This window comes from Ursus maritimus, unplaced genomic scaffold (genome assembly GCF_017311325.1).
Source record: "Ursus maritimus isolate PB19 unplaced genomic scaffold, ASM1731132v1 scaffold_30, whole genome shotgun sequence".
Taxonomy (NCBI): Eukaryota; Metazoa; Chordata; class Mammalia; order Carnivora; family Ursidae; genus Ursus; species Ursus maritimus.
The window spans coordinates 6,468,606-6,489,291 of record NW_024425564.1 but is presented as its reverse complement, the minus strand read 5'-3'; the positions used below and the strand labels follow the sequence as shown (position 1 = coordinate 6,489,291).

Below are 20,686 nucleotides of genomic sequence, written 5' to 3'. Positions count from 1 at the left end.
ATGGCATCAGCAGTCGGTGAATGGAGGGAATAATGCCTCTAACATACTTAGGATAGCGCCTGGCATGCAACCGAGACTCAGTAAATGTTTGCTTTTGCTGCTGTAAATTCCGCAGGCATTTACAAGGCTGAAGGCATGGATAGGCCGGGGCGGGGGGCAGCCCCGGGGGCACAATAAGAGGCAGCTCTAGAAAAGGTGGGGTACGGGGCTAGGGCTCACCTGTGGTGCCATCGGCAGAGATGGGGCCCAGGCGCTTCCTGCCTGCCAGCCCATAGAGCAAGAACTTGTACTTCCTGCGGGGCTCCAGGCCGGGGATCGTGACCCTGCGCTGGTCTGCGGCCACGGGCACCACCCGGGGCTGCCCGTCCCTGTCCTTGTACTGGACCACAAAGGAGTCGAATTCACCCTCGGGGACTGTCCAGGAGAGGCTCACAGAGTCCGGGGTCAGGTCCGTCACTGTTAGCTCCCCGAGGTGGGGACCTTTCGTGGCTGAGACTGCAGCAGAGAGGGAGGGGTATGGAGAGTGACCGATGGTGACTGAGGCTGAGAGAGCTTCCTTAGGGTGCCAGGGCTCTGGGAGCCGGTTCTGAGAGTTGGCAGGCGTAGCTAGGCCACACGGCAGGAAGTGGGGCAGCAGAGGAGTAGGGATGAAAGACAAGTCAGGGAGGAAGGCCGCGTCCCTCGGGGTGGAGGAACAGTAGGGAGAAGGATGGGAATGAGGGGTAAGCGGGGAGTTCTGGACCTGGATTTTACTAGACCTCGTCAAAGGGGCTTGCAGGGAGGCCCTGCGGGCTGGAGTGTGGAGCACAAACACAGGAAATTCTGACCGCTACCACAAGGGGGCGAAGCACACTCAGGAGACCCTGGCTCTGAAGGGGACCTCCAGCCTTCACTCACGAGTCTTAGCCTCTGCAGACATTGGGCCATGGTGTTTCTCATCCCGGAGGCCAAAGAGTAGGAACTTGTACTTGCGGGCCGGGTCCAGGCCCGAAATGGTGATCTCACGGAGGTGCCCATCCACAGGCACTGCCTGGGCCTGCCCCTGCACATCCTTGTACTGGACCAGGAAGGAGTCGAAGAGGCCCTGGGCCACCGTCCACGAGAGGCTCACTGTGTCGGAGGTCACGGTTGCCACAGCTAGCTCCCCCAGGCGGGGTGCCACAGGGGGCTCTGTGGGCAGGGAGGCTGGAACAGAGCAGAGGAAGCTAAGGGGTCAATGGCAGGACCCTTCTAAAGAGAGGGAGTGCTTTCCCCAGGCTATGAAATAAATGTTTTGTAGCAAGCTCTTCTAAAGTGCTTAACGTGTCCCAGGCGTGGCTGTAAGCAGCTCACATAGCAGCACACGTATCCTCACACAACATACGAACCAGGCGCCCTTGGTATTATCATCCCTATCTTGCGTGGGTCTGCGGCACAGAGAAGTTAAGAAATGTTCGTGAATTCATACGATCAGTATGTTCAGAGCAGGAATCAAACCCAGAGAATCTGGTTCTGCAGCCACGTTCTGAGTCACTAAAATACCATGTCAGGGAGCCCAAGGAGGCCATGTGTGAATAACTAAGCGAGTGTAAGAAGATGGGGAAAATTTATGAAGCACAGGGTCCATGGCAACTGACCGTGAACACAGTCTCCCTCATCCTCACTCAGCTGAAGGATGAGGCAGGACCAGTAGTGCCATATGAGAAAAGAGACGGCCCTAAAGGACCATCTCTGAGGAGTGCTGAGATCCAAGAGGGAAGCAAGAGAAAACCAAAGGAGATCTTGGGGACAGGCCCCACACCCACTCACCGGTCACGGCCACAGCGGACACGGGGCCCTTGCGCTGCCCCCTGTGCAGGCCGTACAGGTTCATCCTGTACTTGTGCCCCGGCTCCAGGCCCCCGATGGTGACCTCGCTCTCGTCACCCGTGACACGCACCACCTGCGGCCGCCCGTCCCCGTCCTTGTACTGCACAGTGAAGGCGTCGAAGTGGCCCTGGGGGACCGTCCAGGAGAGGCTCAGCGAGTCTGGGGAGGATCCCGTGACCGTCAGCTCCCCCAGGAGGGGCTCCTCGGGGGGCTCTGGGGCCTCCGTGCTGGGTTCTGTGGGGCTGGGCGTCTCCTCCACCTCGGTGGGGCTTGGGGTCTCTTCCTCAGAAGCTGAGAAGGAGAGACACAGAGAAGGTGAGGCTGGATCCCCAGGAGATGTCCTCAGGTCTTGGGAAGGATGGAGAAGCTGTGATCATGTGTGGGGGCCCCCACATTCAGCTCAGAGACGCCCATCCTTGGAGCTGGGTGGGCTTGCTCAGCTGACATCTCACAAACATGCCAGGGAGCCTTTGGGGTCAGCTGTGGGGAGTCCTGGACAGCCACCAGCACAGCTCATGGAGGCCCTTCTCTGCACAGGAGGACCCCTCGGGCCTCAGGGAGCCCCGCAGGTATGGGGAGGCACAAAGGGCGTCATGGCTCAGCCTCAAGCAGAGGGGCCTCCTGCACCCCACTCCCCCATCACCTGAGAGAGGGAGATCCTCCCGCTGGCCCCACCCCCAGGCTCCCACCACCCACTCACCTGTCACCCCAATGGCAGAGACCGGGCCCACACGCTGGCCACCGTGGAAGCCATACAGGTTCATCTTGTACTTGTGGTCTGGCTGCAGGCCTGAGACGGTGACCCCATCCTCATACCCGGGACGCGCTACCGCCTTGGGCTGCCTGTCCCCGTTCTTGTACTGGACCAGGAAGTGGTCAAACTGGGCCCTCGGGCACAGTCCAGGAGAGGTGCAGAGTCGGGAGTGGCGTCTGTCACGGCCAGCTCCCAGCCGGGGGCTTGATGGGAGGACAGGGGCCACGGTGGATGGGGCTCGTGGTCATAGCTTCGTATTCTGAAGTGGACAGGGACATATGGACAAATGAGGACATGCAGGTCAGCATAGAAGGCGTGTCTTACAAAAATAAGATAGTAAGGAGCAGACTGTCACCTTCCCCGTCCATCAATGCCAGCCTTCTCGGACCCAGAGCCTCCTCATCTCACCCCTCCCCACACCGCCCCTCTCCGCTCTCTTCAGCCACCTCCCCTGCACACTGTGCCCTAGGCCTCCCTCCGCTGGGGTCTCCTTGGCATCTCACTCCCTGGCTCCTGTCTTTGCTCCCAAACAGCTCAGAACTCCCTTCCCCAGCCAGAAACCTGGAGTCTTCCTGGATCTGTTCCTGCCCCAGCTGCCATCAGACTCGAGTGTCCCCAAGTTCCCCTGGGTCCCCTGCACGCAGCCCCACCAGCCTGGCTTGGGCCCCGCCCCAGCCCCATCGCTCTCACCTGGGTCCCCGTGTCCCCCGGCTCCCTGCCTCCCTGCCCCTTCCAGTCCTCACAGGGGCCAGGATGACCTCTCACTGCACATGTGATGGCGTCGGCCTTAGCTTCGCCGTGCAACAAGCCTCTCCATCCGCGGACGAGCCCTGGCTTCGGAGCTGCTCCTGCTGCTCCATCGCCACCTCGAGACTCTCTCCCCCACTTGGGGATCTCACACAGGATCCTCCCAGTCCCTCACGGGCGCGATGCGCTAGTTTCCAGCTGGGCCCAGCTGAGCGTGGATCTGACTCTAAGGCTGTCACCGAGCGATGCCTGCCCAACCTCAGGAGTCCCTGTCCCGTGAACACCGGCAGCGGCTGCCTTAGCCATGCCCCAGTCTTGCCTGGCCCGGGGCTTCCTGTCACTCGCACACGCCCCTTTGCCTGATTGCTGGTTCACAGCCTGTCCCCCCCCGCCCGGGAGCCCCATCTCGATCAGACGTATCTCTCTGCCACGATCAGGCTCACGCGGTAACGCCCGCGCTTGGCTCGGCACCACTTTCGGCCCACGGGAATCAGGAGTCTGACAGCACCCAAACCATGAGGCCTGGAGGTGTTCGGTCAGGACGCTACATCCTGAACCCCCCGTCTTCTCCCCCAGCCTCCAGGGACCACAGGGGGCAAAGCCTCTGGGAGGAATCAGGGACGCCAGTACAACTCTCTCCAACAAATACTAAGAACGTGTTCAATTCCTTTGTCGTCAGGAGCTCTGCTACTCAAAGTGTGGTCCTTGGACCAGCAGCACCAGCATCCCGTCAGGAATATAGAATCTCTGGCCCCAGCCCAAGCCTCTAACCTCCCCTTTACCAAGATTCTCAGGCCGTCTGATGAGCAAGGAAGACGTGCTGCCAGCATGTGTGTTTCCATGCCCGGGTCAAAGGACAGTCCTGTAGGGCCTGCTTTCCCCGGGGCCCCGCCCTACTCACCGGTCGGCTACGGCGGACACGGGGCCGCGCTGCCCCTGTGCGAGGCCATGAGTTCATCTTGTACTTGCGCCTCTCAGGCCCCGATGGTGACCTCGCTCCGTCACCCCTGACACGCACCACCTGGCGCGTCCCCGTCCTTGACTGACGTGAAGGCGTCGAAGTGCCCTGGGGGACCGTCAGGAGAGGCTCAGCGAGTCTGGGGAGGATCCCGTGACCGTCACTCCCCAGGAGGGGCTCCTCGGGGCTCTGGGGCCTCTGTGTTGGGTCTGTGGGCTGGGCGTCTCTTCCACCAGGTCCTGGGGGCTGAGAGAAGAATGGGGATGGGGCTTAGTTGTAGAGCTCTGCGTGTGTCAGTAGGGACCACAAGGACAGCGCACACCTCCAGCTCTGGGGCCGGAGCCAAGTGCCCTGGCTGGGCTGGTCACAAGTGATGTTAGCACTGAGACAGGCCCGATCCCCTTCACACACGGACTAGCCGGCACCACAAATGTTCAGAAGGTAATTCGGACGTGTGTGTAGGAGCAAAAATACTACTCATTTCCTTTGACCCAATAATCCACCGGGCAGCCCTCGAAGAAAATGAAAAAGCTGGAAAAGTTGTGCCATGGGAGTCCGTTGTGGATTATTCATTACAGCAAAATGTGTCGAGGACCCAAACGCCGAGAAGATGATTCACTGTGTTGTACACTTTCACCATCAGCGTCAAATAACCATGACGATGATTAATGCCGGTTGTGCAGCCTCAAAACAAGTGCTCAGAATGAACGTGCGTACAAACACAAAGGAAGAGCCAAGAACTGTATAGGCTCTGCAGCGTGAGAACAGCGCATGTAGAACGCAGGAGAGCCCGTGTCGTGGGCATTATCATTAGTGGCAGTTACTGCGTCAAAAGGTGTTCTGATGGGAGTTTTTTCCCCTATTTTTCAAATATTGCATACTGTTGATATTCATTTCCCCAGAATAACGTGGACCGAGAAAGCAACCCTGGACTCTAAAAATTAATAACCTGGCTGGGGTTGTGGAGAATGGCCGTGGGTTCCTTCTACTGCGCTCCTTACTTCGTGTGTGCTTGCAGTCCACGAGGACAGACGGCAGCAGCACTGAACGGTGGATGAGCGTTAAGAGCTTTCCTGCAGGGCAGGAGCTGTGCTAATGTCTATTTTCTGATCATTCTCCCATCCTCCCCGTCCTGCCCATCCGGCCACACTCCTGCGAATGTATATAGAGAAAAGAGGCCCATCCCCCAGGAGTCAGAGGGGCTGTGTGAAATCGTTCCTCCGTCTGGAGCATCTTCAGGAGAGGACACGGAACCTCACAGAGCCTCTCACTTGGTGTCGTGGAGGCAGTGAGCCCCAGGCCAACAGAGGGGCTCTCATAGGGACGCTGGGCTCTCCCACATGGCGCACAGAGGAACTCTGTTCTCACGGGACATCAGAATCGGGCTGACACTGAATAAGAGCCCAGAAATGGGCCTTCAACTCTATGGTCAACTAATCTTTGATGAAGCAGGAAAGAATATCCAATAGAAAAAAGACAGTCTCTTCAACAAATGGTGTTGGGAAAATTGGGCAGCCACACGCACAAGAATGAAACTGGACCACTTTCTCACACCACACACAAAAATAGACTCAAAATGGATGAAAGACCTAAATGTGAGACAGGAATTCATCAAAATCCTAGAGGAGAACACAGGCAGCAACCTCTTCAACCTCGGCCACAGCAACTTCTTGCTAGACACGTCTCCAAAGGCAAGGGAGACAAAGGCAAAAATGAACTATGGGACTTGATCAAGATAAAAAGCTTTTGCACAGCAAAGGAAACAGTCAACAAAACCAAAAGACAACCTACAGAATGGGAGAAGATATTTGCAAATGTCTTATCAGATAAAGGGCTAGTATCCAAAATCTATAAAGAACTTATCAAACTCAACACCCAAAGAATAAAGAATCAAGAAATGGGCAGAAGACATGAACAGACATTTCTCTGAAGAAGACATACAAATGGCCAACAGACACATGAAAAAATGCTCACCATCACTCGGCATCAGGAAAATACACATCAAAACCACAATGAGATACCACCTCACACCAGTCAGAACCCCTAAAATTAACAAGTCAGGAAATGACAGATGGTGGCGAGGATGTGGAGAAACAGTCTTACACTGTTGGTGGGAATTCAAGCTGGTGCAGCCACTCTGGAAAACAGTACAGCAGTTCCTCAAAAATTTAGAAATAGAGCTACCCTATGACCCAGCAATTGAACTACTAGGCATTTTTCCAAAGGATACAAACATAGTGATTTGAAGCGGTACTTGCACCCCAATTTTTATAGCAGCAATGTCCATAAAAACCAACTATGGAAAAACCCCAGATGTCCATCGACAGATGAATGGATAAAAAAGAGTGGGATATATATATAATGGAATACTACTCAGCCATCAAAAATGAAATCTTGCCTTTTGCAACAACATGGGTGGAACCAGAGGGTATTATGCTTAGCGAAGTAAGTCGGTCAGACAAAGACGATTATCATATGGTTTCACTCGTATGTGGTATACAAGAAACAAAACAGATGAACGTAGGGGAAGCGAAGGAAAAATAAAATAAGATAAAAACAGAGAGGGAGACAAACCATAAGGGATGCTGAACTACAGGAAACAGAGGGTTGCTGGAGGGGAGGGGAGTGGGGGGATGGGGTACCTGGATGACGGGCATTAAGGAGGGAACATGACGTAATGAGCACTGGGTGTTATATGCAACTAATGAATCACTAAGCTCTATCCCTGAAACTAATTTTTTTTTTAAAAAGATTTTATTTATTTATTTGACAGAGATAGAGACAGCCAGTGAGAGAGGGAACACAAGCAGGGGGAGTGGGAGAGGAAGAAGCAGGCTTCCAGCGGAAGAGCCTGATGTGGGGCTCGATCCCACAACGCCAGGATCACGCCCTGAGCCGAAGGCAGACGCTTAACCGCTGTGCCACCCAGGCGCCCCATGTGCCACCCAGGTGCCCCCCTGAAACTAATTTTTTTAAAAAATTGGGCTGACACTGACTTAGAAAAGCCAGCCTGACTGCCCTTTTAGAATTTAATTCACCTTGTGATTTTGCCCCCCTAATTTCTTAGGGACTAGAAATTATAACTTTTTCAGAATTAGAAGTAAAATAAGTTGCAAGAGTGTTGGGGGAAAGGATAGAAGGAGTACAAGGGAGGAGAAGACATTACATTTAAAATAAGTATTTCCCAATTGTAAAAGAAAATTTAGAACAACACAGAGTAGAATAAAACAAAAAAAGGGCTGGAACGTTCTATCCTGTCCTACAAACCACGCATCCTGTGAGACGTGTTTCTTTCCAGTTTTCTTGCCATGCACGTTATTTTCCAGTGGTTGTGATCAGCACCCTTACAAAATTTGGCGGCTCCTTTTTCAACGTAACATTATCAAGTAATTGTCTGATGCTAAAACACTTTGGTGATGGCATAATTGCTCAGCTTGTAGATGTTGCCTAATTATGTAATGATCCCAACGCGGTTGGATGTTACCCTGTTTCTTTCCTTCGTGTGTGTGTGTGCGCACGTGTGTGTGCATGCTTGGCTTGTGCCTGACACACTTTACTCTTAGAGGTGCCCGGCAGCTGACCATCAGAAGGAGGTCGCGCTAGTCTGTACAGTGAGGCTCCAGGTGAGCAAATGTAAACTCCTAGGCACAGGCCACACCCCACGGCCCTGGAGGAGAAGCATGAAATGGGGATCCAGAGCCTGGATCCTTAGGGGCTAGCGGAACAGCAGAACAGTCATCCAGGTAACCCATGAGAGAAGGTAGTTCTCCCTGAAGACCCCTGATTCCCGCCCCCACTCACCGGTCACGGCCACGGCGGACACGGGGCCCTTGCGCTGCCCCCTGTGCAGGCCGTACAGGTGCAGCTTGTACTTGCGCCCCGGCTCCAGGCCCCCGATGGTGACCTCGCTCTCGTCACCCCTGACACGCACCACCTGCGGCCGCCCGTCCCCGTCCTTGTACTGTACAGTGAAGGCGTCGAAGTGGCCCTGGGGGACCGTCCAGGAGAGGCTCAGCGAGTCTGGGGAGGATCCCATGACCGTCAGCTCCCCCAGGAGGGGCTCCTCAGGGGGCTCTGGGGCCTCCGTGCTGGGTTCTGTGGGGCTGGGCGTCTCCTCCACCTCGGTGGGGCTTGGGGTCTCTTCCTCAGAAGCTGAGAAGGAGAGACACAGAGAAGGTGAGGCCGGATCCCCAGGAGATGTCCTCAGGTCTTGGGAGAAGGGTGGAGAAGCTGTGATCATGTGTGGGGGTCCCCACATTCAGCTCAGAGACGCCCATCCTTGGAGCTGGGTGGGCTTGCTCAGCTGACATCTCACAAACATGCCAGGGAGCCTTTGGGGTCAGCTGTGGGGAGTCCTGGACAGCCACCAGCACAGCTCATGGAGGCCCTTCTCTGCATGGGAGGACCCCTCGGGCCTCAGGGAGCCCCGCAGGTGTGGGGAGGCACAAAGGGCGTCATGGCTCAGCCTCGAGCAGAGGGGCCTCCTGCACCCCACTCCCCCATCACCTGAGAGAGGGAGATCCTTCCGCTGGCCCCACCCCCAGGCTCCCACCATCCACTCACTTGTCACCCCAATGGCAGAGACCGGGCCCACACGCTGGCCACCGTGGAAGCCATACAGGTTCATCTTGTACTTGTGGTCTGGCTGCAGGCCTGAGACGGTGACCCCATCCTCATACCCCGGGACGCGCACTGCCTTGGGCTGCCCGTCCCCGTTCTTGTACTGGACCAGGAAATGGTCAAACTGGCCCTCGGGCACAGTCCAGGAGAGGTGCAGGGAGTCAGGAGTGGCATCTGTCACAGCCAGCTCCCCTAGCTGGGGCTTGATGGGAGGCTGGGGAGTTGTGGTGGGTGGGTCTGTCGGGACTGACATTTCGTGGTCCTTTCCTGGGAATGAATCAGGAGACAAAGAGAATGTTGGACGTGCCTGGTGGGTCCCCTTCCGGTAAAGGATACTTAGATTTCTCCCAGACACACCAAGGCCCTGCAGCCAGGATGCCAGCTCCTCAGGTTAAGACACCATCTCCCTGGCCTGAATGTTCGGTTACCAAGGGACAGAGCACACTCTCGTGGTGACATCATGATGGGAGGCTGGGACTGCCACGGTGCTCCACATGTGTGGGCGCTGAGCCCCTGGGAGCCGCACGGCAAGTCTGCACAGAGGGACAGAAGTCAGGCTTCCTAACCCTGCCCAGCATACCAGACAGGTCACATCAGGAGGGACATCTACTCAGGTTTGGAAATTCTACTTCGTATTTTCCTTTATTCCTCCTCTGGTTTAGAAGTCTTCTAAGCATTTTTTAGGGGCAGATTTAGAGTTCACAGTGGAGGCCAAAGAGATGAGACACGAGGTCGTCTTTGCACCTGGGTGGTTTTGGATCTTGTATTTGCTCTCTCAGTAATTCACGGCGCAAATGACTCATCACACCCCCAGCTTTTCTGTTCCTTAATCGCTGAATTACGAAATCATCTTGTTTTCTCTCTGTTCTGTTTGGGAACTGGGTCTTAAGCATCAAAGGGGAATAGCTCCAAGAGAACTTAACAAAAGCAATGGACGGCCCTGTTAACAAGTAGCGAATGAAGGGAACGTGCCTTGTGAAGTCGCACATACAACTTATACTAACCAGTGAAACGACAGCATCTGTGGCAGCAGGAGTTGGTGTTCATTTAGCATAAATCGGGGTCAGTCTGGGTTGGGAAACGCATACAATTTTACCCATTGAAATCAATGGTAATTATGAGAATTCATCCTAAGACTTTTTAGAAACTAATTTTCTTCCTCTTCCTTCTTCACAGATGAAGGAAGGGAGGCACAGAGAGGTTGATTGACCCTCTTCGGGTCACACAGCTTGAATGGGCTGAGGCTCAACCCCAGGTCTGTTTGAGTCTGTTATTTCCCTGGTACCCTGCCTCTTCAAGGACCAAAAAGCTTGTGTGTGGGGGCGCCTGGCTGGCTCATTCAGTAGAGATCATGTGGCTCTTGATCTCAGGGTTGTGAGTTCCAGCCCCATGTTGGGTGTAGACATTAATTTAAAAAAAATTTAAAAAGCCTACGTGTAAAGGGTAAGATGGCTGGGGCAGCACCAAAGGCTTGGCGTAAAGACACGAGCAGAACCATTCTCAGGAGCTTGGGAGGCTCAGTCTCAGGGACAGTGGGACAAAAACACCTGAATATCAACATGAAAGAGAAACTGAGTCCAGCTAGGGCAGGGCCCAGTGTCCTACTGTATACTCACCAGTTAAACCGACAGCAGAGACCGGGCCCACACGCTGGCCACCGTGGAAGCCATACAGGTTCATCTTGTACTTGCGGCCGGGCTCCAGGCCTGAGATGGTGACCTGGTCCTCATTCCCTGGCACTCTCACAACCTTGGGCTGCCCATCCCCGTTCTTGTACTGGACCAGGAAATGGTCAAATTGGCCTTCAGGGACAGTCCAGGACAGGTGCAGGGAGTCAGGGGTGGCATCGGTCACGGTCAGCTCTCCCAAGTGCGGCTTCGGAAGAGTGTTGGTAGGGGGCTCCCCTTCGGGGTCTGGGAATAGATGCAAACAGAACCTTTCCTATTGGTAGACGAAGTAGTTGAGGCCCTGGCTCTCCTGGATTCAGACCAGAAGGTGGGCCAGCTCTGTAGGCCTAACTTAAGATCCATTTCTGCTTATCATCACTCTTTTTGTGGTCCTTCATGGCCTGTCAAACTTACCAGGAAGCCTCCTACCCCAGGGCCTTTGCACTGACTATTCCCTTTGTGTAATGTTCTGACCCTGGATGTCTGCATGGCTCACGTCCACACTTCCTTTAAGTCTTTGTTCCAATGTCACCTCTTCAGGGCCAATCGTGACCACCCTATCTAAAATTCCAATTCTCCCAATTGCAATGTTTTCTCCTTTTTTTGGACCTGATCCCAGCAACAAATTAGAAAACAACACTTATGAGACAACCAGGAAACTAACATTACCTACACACTTAATGATATTAATGAATGGCTGTTCATTTTTAAAGGTAAAATAATGGTGTTGTGGCTATTTTTAAATACTTTTTTTTTTTTTTTTAAGGGAGAGAGTGCTTGCATGAGTTGGGGAGGCACAGAGAAGAAATCTTAGGCAGGCTCCACGCCCAGCACAAAGCCCGATACAGGGCTCGATCTCATGACCTGAGCCGAAATCCAGGGTTGGAAGCTTAACTGACTGAGCCACCCAGGCGCCCCTTAAATAGTCTTTTTAAAAAGAGCACTACACTTAAATGTGAAGCCATGGAGTACAGGATGAAGTACAGAGCATCTGGGGTGAGTTTACCCACATCGCAACCATACAGCCCTACAACGGAATACTATCTGGATGCAAAGGGATGAAGTTCTGCTGCACGTTACAGCATGCATGAACCCCGAAAACGAGTGTGACGAAAGAAGCCGGGCACAGAAGAACACGTATTCTATGATACTATCTATCTGATCAGTCTAGAAAAGGCAACTCTACAGAGATAGAGTACTAAAATTATATGGTGTTAGAGTTCGACACAGAAAGTTCTAAAATTAGACAGTGCCGATGCTTGCACAGTTCTGTAAATAGACTAAAAATCATTAGGTTGCATACTTCAAGCAGGTGAATTTTATGGTATGTAAACTACAGCTCAACAAGCTGTTCGTTAAAAACACATCCAGTGCGGGGAGGGCGGGAAGAGAGTGAGCTGAGGATGAGCCAGACTGGCCAGGAACTAATATTAGTCTGCAGCAGGGCAATGGACATAAGGGAGCTCACGATGCTATTCTTTCTCTTTGTGTGTAAGGTTGAATCTTACATAATAAATATTTGATGATTGAATGAAGAGTTCATGGCATTTGCCCCAACCACAAAAACAAGATCTTTGCAGAGTTCCTGGTAAAGCGGAAAGCCGAAAATGGGTCAGTGTATCCCTGCCTCAGAGGCTTCCAAACAAGGGCCTCTCTGGCACACGCCTGGCCCTCGAGCTTCCTGACCACCTCATGCCGATGCTGACATGTTACTGGACGAAGGGTGCGTTAGGCGAGGTTTTAGGAGCTTGGATCTCCAATGGAGGACACCCAGAAGGCTCCACCAATGAGATCTTACCCAACCCAGCCTGAAGGCTCCGGCCCCACTCACCGGTCATGGTCACCGCCACGGCGGACACGGGGCCCTTGCGCTGCCCCATGTGTAGGCCGTACAGGTGCATCTTGTACTTGCGCCCCGGCTCCAGGCCCCCGATGGTGACCTCGCTCTCGTCACCCCTGACACGCACCACCTGCGGCCGCCCGTCCCCGTCCTTGTACTGCACAGTGAAGGCGTCGAAGTGGCCCTGGGGGACCGTCCAGGAGAGGCTCAGCGAGTCTGGGGAGGATCCCGTGACCGTCAGCTCCCCCAGGAGGGGCTCCTCGGGGGGCTCTGGGGCCTCTGTGCTGGGTTCTGTGGGGCTGGGCGTCTCCTCCACCTCGGTGGGGCTTGGGGTCTCTTCCTCAGAAGCTGAGAAGGAGAGACACAGAGAAGGTGAGACCAGATCCCCAGGAGATGTCCTCAGGTCTTGGGAGAAGGGTGGAGAAACTGTGATCATGTGTGGGGGTCCGCACATTCAGCTCAGAGACACCCATCCTTGGAGCTGTGTGGGGTTGCTCAGCTGACATCTCACAAACATGCCAGGGAGCCTTCGGGGTCAGCTGTGGGGAGTCCTGGACAGCCACCAGCACAGCTCATGGAGGCCCTTCTCTGCATGGGAGGACCCCTCGGGCCTCAGGGAGCCCTGCAGCTGTGGGGAGGCACAAAGGGCGTCATGGCTCAGCCTCGAGCAGAGGGCCCTCCTGCACCCCACTCCTCTATCACCTGAGAGAGGGAGATCCTCCCGCTGGCCCCACCCCCAGGCTCCCACCACCCACTCACCTGTCACCCCAATGGCAGAGACCGGGCCCACACGCTGGCCACCATGGAAGCCATACAGGTTCATCTTGTACTTGTGGTCTGGCTGCAGGCCTGAGACGGTGACCCCATCCTCATACCCCGGGACGCGCACCGCCTTGGGCTGCCCGTCCCCGTTCTTGTACTGGACCAGGAAGTGGTCAAACTGGCCCTCGGGCACAGTCCAGGAGAGGTGCAGAGAGTCGGGAGTGGCGTCTGTCACGGCCAGCTCCCCCAGCCGGGGCTTGATGGGAGGCTCAGGGGCCACGGTGGATGGGGCTTCGGTGGTCATAGCTTCGTATTCTGAAGTGGACAGGGACATATGGGGACAAATGAGGACATGCAGGTCAGCATAGAAGGCGTGTCTTACAAAAATAAGATAGTAAGGAGCAGACTGTCACCTTCCCCGTCCATCAATGCCAGCCTTCTCGGACCCAGAGCCTCCTCATCTCACCCCTCCCCACACCCGCCCCCTCTCCCGCTCTCTTCAGCACCCACCTCCCCTGCACACTGTGCCCTAGGCCTCCCTCCGCTGGGGTCTCCTTGGCATCTCACTCCCCCTGGCTCCTGTCTTTGCTCCCAAACAGCTCAGAACTCCCTTCCCCAGCCAGAAACCTGGAGTCTTCCTGGATCTGTTCCTGCCCCAGCTGCCATCAGACTCCGAGTGTCCCCCAAGTTCCTCCTGGGTCCCCCGCACGGGCAGCCCCACCAGCCTGGCTTGGGCCCCGCCCCAGCCCCATCGCCTCTCACCTGGGTCCCCGTGTCCCCCCGGGCTCCCTGCCTCCCTGCCCCTTCCGATCCTCACAGGGGCCAGGATGACCTCTCACTGCACATGTGATGGCGTCGGCCTTAGCTTCGCCGTGCAACAAGCCTCTCCATCCGCGGACGAGCCCCTGGCTTCGGAGCTGCTCCTGCTGCTCCATCGCCACCTCGAGACTCTCTCCCCCACTTGGGGATCTCACACAGGATCCTCCCAGTCCCTCTCACGGGCCGCGATGCGCCTAGTTTCCAGCCTTGGCACCAGCCGTGACGTGGATCTGACTCTAAGGCTGTCACCAAGCGAATGCCTGCCCAACCTCAGGAGTCTGCTGTCCCGTGGACACCCGTGGGCAGGCTGCCTTAGCCATGCTGCCCAGTCTTGGCCTGGCCCCGGGGCTTCCTGTCACTCGCACACGCCCCTTTGCCTGATTGCTGGTTCACAGCCTGTCCCCACCCCCGCCCGGGAGCCCCATCTCGATAGGCACATGTCTCTCTGCCACGATCAGGCTCACGCAGTGAACGCCCACAGCGCTTGGCTCGGGGCACCCAATCTTGTCGGCCCACGGGAATCAGGAGTCTGACAGCACCCAAACCATGAGGCCTGGAGGTGTTCGGTCAGGACGCTACATCCTGAACCCCCCGTCTTCTCCCCCAGCCTCCAGGGACCACAGGGGGCAAAGCCTCTGGGAGGAATCAGGGACGCCAGTACAACTCTCTCCAACAAATACAAGAACGTGTTCACTTTTGTTCGTCATGACTCCACTCAAAGTGTGGTCCTTGGACCAGCAGCACCAGCATCCCGTCAGGAATATAGAATCTCTGGCCCCAGCCCAAGCCTGTGGCACCAAAATCTGCCCTTTACCAAGTTCCTCAGGCCGTCTGACGTGCAAAAGAAGACGTGCTGCCAGCATGTGTGTTTCCATGCCCGGGGTCATAAGGGACAGTCCTGTAGGGCCTGCTTTCCCCCGGGGCCCCGCCCCTACTCACCGGTCACGGCTACGGCGGACACGGGGCCCGCTGCCCCCTGTGCAGGCCAACAGAGTTCATCTTGCTATTGCGCCCGGCCCAGGCCCCGATGGTGACCTCGCTCCGTCACCCCTGACACGCACCACCTGCGCGCCCCGTCCCCATCCTTGTACTGCACAGTGAAGGCGTCGAAGTGGCCCTGGGACGCGTCAGGAGGCTCAGCGAGTCTGGGGAGGATCCCGTGACCGTCAGCTCCCCAGGAGGGGCTCCTCGGGGCCCTGGGGCCTCTGTGCTGGCGCTCCGTGGGCTCGCCTCCTCCACCTCGGTGGGGCTTGGGGTCTCTTCCTCAAAGAAGCCGAGAACAGAGAGACACAGAGAAGGTGAGGCTGGATCCCCAGGAGATGTCCTCAGGTCTTGGGAAGGATGGAGAAGCTGTGATCATGTGTGGGGGCCCCCACATTCAGCTCAGAGACGCCCATCCTTGGAGCTGGGTGGGCTTGCTCAGCTGACATCTCACAAACATGCCAGGGAGCCTTTGGGGTCAGCTGTGGGGAGTCCTGGACAGCCACCAGCACAGCTCATGGAGGCCCTTCTCTGCATGGGAGGACCCCTCGGGCCTCAGGGAGCCCCGCAGGTGTGGGGAGGCACAAAGGGCGTCATGGCTCAGCCTTGAGCAGAGGGGCCTCCTGCACCCCACTCCCCCATCACCTGAGAGAGGGAGATCCTTCCGCTGGCCCTAACCCCAGGCCCCCACCATACTCCCCCATCACCTGAGAGAGGGAGATCCTTCCGCTGGCCCTAACCCCAGGCCCCCACCATCCACTCACCTGTCACCCCAATGGCAGAGACCGGGCCCACACGCTGGCCACCGTGGAAGCCATACAGGTTCATCTTGTACTTGTGGTCTGGCTGCAGGCCTGAGACGGTGACCCCATCCTCATACCCCGGGACGCGCACCGCCTTGGGCTGCCCGTCCCCGTTCTTGTACTGGACCAGGAAGTGGTCAAACTGGCCCTCGGGTACAGTCCAGGAGAGGTGCAGGGAGTCAGGAGTGGTGTCAGTCACAGCCAGCTCCCCTAGCCGGGGCTTGATGGGAGGCTCTGAGGGTTCGTCCTCCTCTTCCCTTGGGACTGAACAGAGAGATATGAGAGAGAGAGAGTAGGACCTGAGAGAGGGGCAGGGTGACCATGAGGACTCGCTCTCCTCTGGGCTCTCACAGCTACTTGGAGGAAGCAGATATGGTGAGTTCTCCTTGCTCACCTGTCAGAGCCTCGATGTGGGCAGGACCCACTCGCTGCTGGCCATGGAAACCATACAGGTTCACTAGGTATCTGTGCTCAGATTCCAGGCCAGAGAGAATGACGTCATTCCGGTCACCATCTATCCTGAGTACTTGGAGTTGCCCACCTTGGTCTGTGTAGTGGACCTCGAAGGAGTCAAAATCGCCCTCAGTCTCAGTCCAGGAGAGATGCAAGGTGTCTGGTGTGGCTTCCTCCACAGTCACCTCCCCTAGGCGGGGTTCAGGCCCTGGAGGACTTGGGGCCTCAGCTTTGACAGGTTCTCTGGGGGCTGGTTCAGAGAGACAGGTAGAGATGGGTGCCTGGGCTGTCTCCACGAGGCTCTCCAAGGAGAGGGAAGGAGGGGAGGAGGTGAAGGCTAGAGGTCAGTAATAAAAAGGACCAACTATGGAAAGGGGATGAATTCCCAAAGCATTATGCTAAGTGTTAGAAACCAAGCACTGAGTATGTATTGTACGATCCTGTTAAGTGAGAGGCTTACAAAGGCAAAACTGTAAGGAGAGAAAGGGATTAGTGGCTAACAGGCTGGGATTGGGGGAACCGACTGCAAAGGGGCACGGGGAAATGGGTTCTGGAGTCAATGGGAATGTTTTATATCTCCATTGTGGTAATGGTTTCATGACTTACATATTTACCAAAACTCATTGTTCACATAAAATTGTATGTGAATTATGCCTCAATAAGGCTATCCCTTCCCCTAAAAGAAGGGAAAGAGGAAGCTCAGAAATCCCCTGGCTCCGTCAGACCAGGAGAGCTGAAGCCGGAAGGAGGGGCGGCGCATTGCGGCCTCAGCCTCACTCACCAGTCAAGGCGATGGCAGAGATGGGACCCACACGCTTGCCCTGGTGCAGCCCATAGAGCAGCAGCTTATACCTGCGGGCCGGGTCCAGGCCCGAGACGCTGACCTCCCTGAGGCTGCCCTCCACGGGGACCACCTGCGGCTGCCCGTCCCTGTCCTTGTACTGGACCACGAAGGAGTCAAACTGGCCCTCGGGGACTGTCCATGCGAGGCTCACAGAGTCTGGTGTCACGCTGGTCACCTGTAGCTCCTCCCCGAGACGGGGCTTTGGGGGCTGCTTTGTTATAGCACCATGCACACCACTCCAGGACTCTGAGATGGAGACAGAGGGGGGCGGCCGAGCTGTTTCTGGTAGCCTGTGAGACCTCCAAGGGCAGGGCTGAGAGGTCTAGGGACAGGGCTTTGCCATGACTGAGTCCTACAGGGCTAGTGCTATGGGGCTGTGTGAGGAGAATAAGGATGGTGATGGCAGCCAGCACAAATGACCACCTGCGTCCCTGACCCGGCTGGGTGCTGCCCCATCCCAGGGGAGCTCCAGGAGCAGAGCCTGGCCATGCGGGGATGCTCTCACCTGTGGTGCCTTCAGCGGTGAGGGGGCCATGGCGCTTCTTGCCCAGGAGACCATAAAGGAGGAATCTGTACTTGTGGCCAGTGTCCAGAGGGGTGACGGTGACCGAGCGCTCGTGGCCCTCCACAGGCACCACCCGGGGCCCATCCCTGTCCTTGAACTGGACCACAAAGGAGTCAAAGTGGCCCTCAGGCACTGTCCAGGAGAGACGCAGTGAGTCCAGGGTGGGATCTGTCACCCATAGCTCCCCAAGGCGGGGTGGGGCCCCAAGGCTGGCGTCACCTTGGGCAGCTGACAGAGAGGAAAGATTGTGTTTACTTTTTTCCAGAATGACTCTTTGACTGCTTCCCGCTAGAGTTGGAAAAACCCAGGACTGCCCAAATGATCAGTGCTTCCCCAAAATATTTCCTTCACCCTCCCATCTCTGCCATCATCCCCAACTGGCCCATGCCTCCCTGCACTTAGCCAATGGGACATCTCTGGGGAAAAAAAGAATCCCTAGCTTCCTGCTTATCTTATTCCTCCTGCCGTTCACACCCTTCCCACCTATTAGAGACTATTTTCCTATCAGGGTGCAGCTTGGTTTACTTATTTCCTTCCACCAAGGAGCCTACCCTTTGTGATTTGTCTGGCCCCTAGGGAAATCTAAGGGTCCTGGGGACATCGGAGGGGGCACAGATGATGAGTGTAGACAGTAGATGAGAAAGCAGGATGTGATGATAGAGGTGGCCCTCATAGGGTCTAGTGGAGGAGCGGGGGCTGCCTACTTGGTGCGGGAGAGAAGGAGGGCAGCTCACATGGAGAAAGGATCTGGTGTCTGCCCCAAAGCCATCCTGAGGCCTGAGAAGGAGCTGGCCTGCTGCCTTCTTGGCCAGGGAGGACGCTGACAGCATTGTTATTGCTGGAGTTTTCTGGCATCAGGGCGCCCCCAGGGGCAGGGGAGGGCCTGGACTGAAACCCAGGAAAGGGGCACAGCTGGGCTGGGCCCGAATGGGCCTAGCTGGGCAGCCAGCCCTGGGCTCCTCTGCTTCCCAGTTTCTGAGGCTCCGGGAAGAGGGCACAGGAGGAAAGGGGCCCTCTGGGGGAGGCAGAGAGGGGACCTGATGGGCCTGAGCCAGTAGAATAAGAGAGTGGGTGATGGCAAAACTCTCAGGAGGTAAGGGCTGCACAAGGCTGAGGGCTACAAGGCCCAGGCAGGCAGAAAGGGCTCCTGACTCCCTTCGCCCTCCTCCAGAACCCCCAGTCTCCCATGTTCCACCTTCCAGGAAGGGTCCTGAAGGGGCTTCCCCCATTCAACAGCAGTGGAAATTATGAGAAGAGAGGAAAAGTCAGCAGGGGACACAGACCCAGGACCTGGCCCTGTTTTTCTGGTTCTCATCTGCCTTGAACCGGGGTAGGCAGTGTGGCTTTTCAAACAAAACAGAAGAGGTGAGCACAGGGAAGACCAGCAAAAGGAAAGAGACTAGACAGTGTGAAGAAAGGTAGGCAGGGTGCTGGGGGTTTGGGGGGCTCTCACCTGTCTTTGCCTCCACAGAGACTGGGCTGCGTCTCTTCCCATCCTGAAGCCCGTAGAGCAAGAACTTGTACTTCCTGCTGGGCTCCAGGCCAGGGATGGTGACCCCACGCTGGTCTGTGGGCACGGGCACCACCCGGGGCTGCCCGTCCCTGTCCTTGTACTGGACCACGAAGGAGTCGAATTCACCCTCGGGGACCGTCCAGGAGAGCGTCACGGAGTCAGGGGTCAGGTCCGTCGCTGTCAGCTCTCCCAGCCGTGGCTCCTGGGGGGACTCCGTAGCTGGGGCCGGGGGGAGGGGAGCTAGGACCCAGGAAAACATAGAACATGGTGGAGAATCCCCCACCCTGATGGGCTCCTGCGCTCCCAGGGCCTCAAGGAGGTCCTTGAACTGAGACACAGTCACAACTCTATTTTCCCTGACCTCTAACTGAAATGTAGCATTTCCTCTGGTGCTCAGTATAGGCACCAGTCACTGCATACCTGGGACTGTTTTCATGTCACCTAGAATGACTGCACAGACTTCAAAATACCGTTCACACTCATCCCTACTTCTAAATGTGGGTAGGTTATGACACATGACCCTAAGTCTCATTATTTAATGAACTCATGAAGAAGTTCCTGTAAATCATAAATTTGAATTAAAAATATTTTGGTAATTGAATATCAATATAATTGGTTTCCTCTGTAACCTTATGCATTTATGTTATAGATTTTAAAGCTCTGAGAGGGGTCCATGGGTTTCATCAGGCACCGTGGCAGAAAAATGGCGGCAATCTGTCCCCAGGGACCCAAAAGCAAGGGCCACTTCCAGCGGAAAGGAAGGATACAGCACTCAGGGCACTAAGGGCCTCGGAGAAGAGATTCAAGGGATGTGTATCATTTAAGTCTAACAAAAAGGAACATCAGGGGGAGGTGGCAGCCGTGGCCAAGTCACAGCAGGGTTTTGAGAGAAAGGAAGAGAACAGCTGTGGACAATCAGTGGAGACAGACAGAGTCAGATTAAGGTCAGATGGAAGCAAGACATTCCTGCCTGAGGGAGAGGGCAGAATGGAGAGGGACTGGAGGGCAGGGAAGGTTCTAGCCTGGGGAAGAAGCCAAGGGGTCAGACTGCAGTGCCTGTGACCTCAGGAAAGACTTATGGAGGCCATGGAGGCAGGACCTGAGAGAGGGTTTGTGGGATGAGGGGATTCTGGGTAACCAGGGATGGGAACTTCCTCACCCCTGCTCACTCACCGGTCACGGCTACCACAGAGAGGGGGCCCACACGCTGCCCATCATGTAGCCCATAGAAGTTCATCTTGTGTTTGCGTGCAGGCTCCAGGCCGGCGATGGTGACCTCACGCTGGTCCGCGGCCACAGGCACCACCTGGGGCTGCCCATCCCTGTCCTTGTACTGGACCATGAAGGAGTCAAACTGGCCCTCAGGGACCGTCCATGCGAGGCCCACAGAGTTGGGGGTCACATCTGTCACTGTCAGCTCTCCCAGGCGTGGCTCCAGGGGGGGCTCTGTGGCTGGAGTCTCTTCTGGTTGTGGAGCTAAGACAGAGAGGGTGGGAGGCCGTTAGGAAAAGC

General features: G+C 56.0%; 1 protein-coding gene across 1 annotated transcript in view; it reads right to left on the bottom strand.

Moving 5' to 3' along the window:
• Nucleotides 1-20,686, bottom strand: part of TNXB (tenascin XB) — a 55,036-nt gene that overhangs the window by 6,196 nt on the left and 28,154 nt on the right. Inside the window, exons 12-29 of the mRNA XM_040644618.1 lie at nucleotides 20,348-20,650; nucleotides 19,115-19,414; nucleotides 17,602-17,889; nucleotides 17,034-17,342; nucleotides 16,194-16,502; nucleotides 15,761-16,063; nucleotides 15,088-15,278; nucleotides 14,955-14,991; nucleotides 13,194-13,511; nucleotides 12,393-12,782; nucleotides 10,544-10,840; nucleotides 8,871-9,194; nucleotides 8,109-8,459; nucleotides 4,472-4,553; nucleotides 2,549-2,736; nucleotides 1,789-2,139; nucleotides 898-1,185; nucleotides 220-495 (exon numbers count right to left, since the gene is read on the bottom strand). Coding sequence (XP_040500552.1) covers nucleotides 220-495; nucleotides 898-1,185; nucleotides 1,789-2,139; nucleotides 2,549-2,736; nucleotides 4,472-4,553; nucleotides 8,109-8,459; nucleotides 8,871-9,194; nucleotides 10,544-10,840; nucleotides 12,393-12,782; nucleotides 13,194-13,511; nucleotides 14,955-14,991; nucleotides 15,088-15,278; nucleotides 15,761-16,063; nucleotides 16,194-16,502; nucleotides 17,034-17,342; nucleotides 17,602-17,889; nucleotides 19,115-19,414; nucleotides 20,348-20,650 — 4,905 coding nt within the window. The remainder of the gene's footprint in view (nucleotides 1-219; nucleotides 496-897; nucleotides 1,186-1,788; nucleotides 2,140-2,548; nucleotides 2,737-4,471; nucleotides 4,554-8,108; nucleotides 8,460-8,870; nucleotides 9,195-10,543; nucleotides 10,841-12,392; nucleotides 12,783-13,193; nucleotides 13,512-14,954; nucleotides 14,992-15,087; nucleotides 15,279-15,760; nucleotides 16,064-16,193; nucleotides 16,503-17,033; nucleotides 17,343-17,601; nucleotides 17,890-19,114; nucleotides 19,415-20,347; nucleotides 20,651-20,686) is intronic.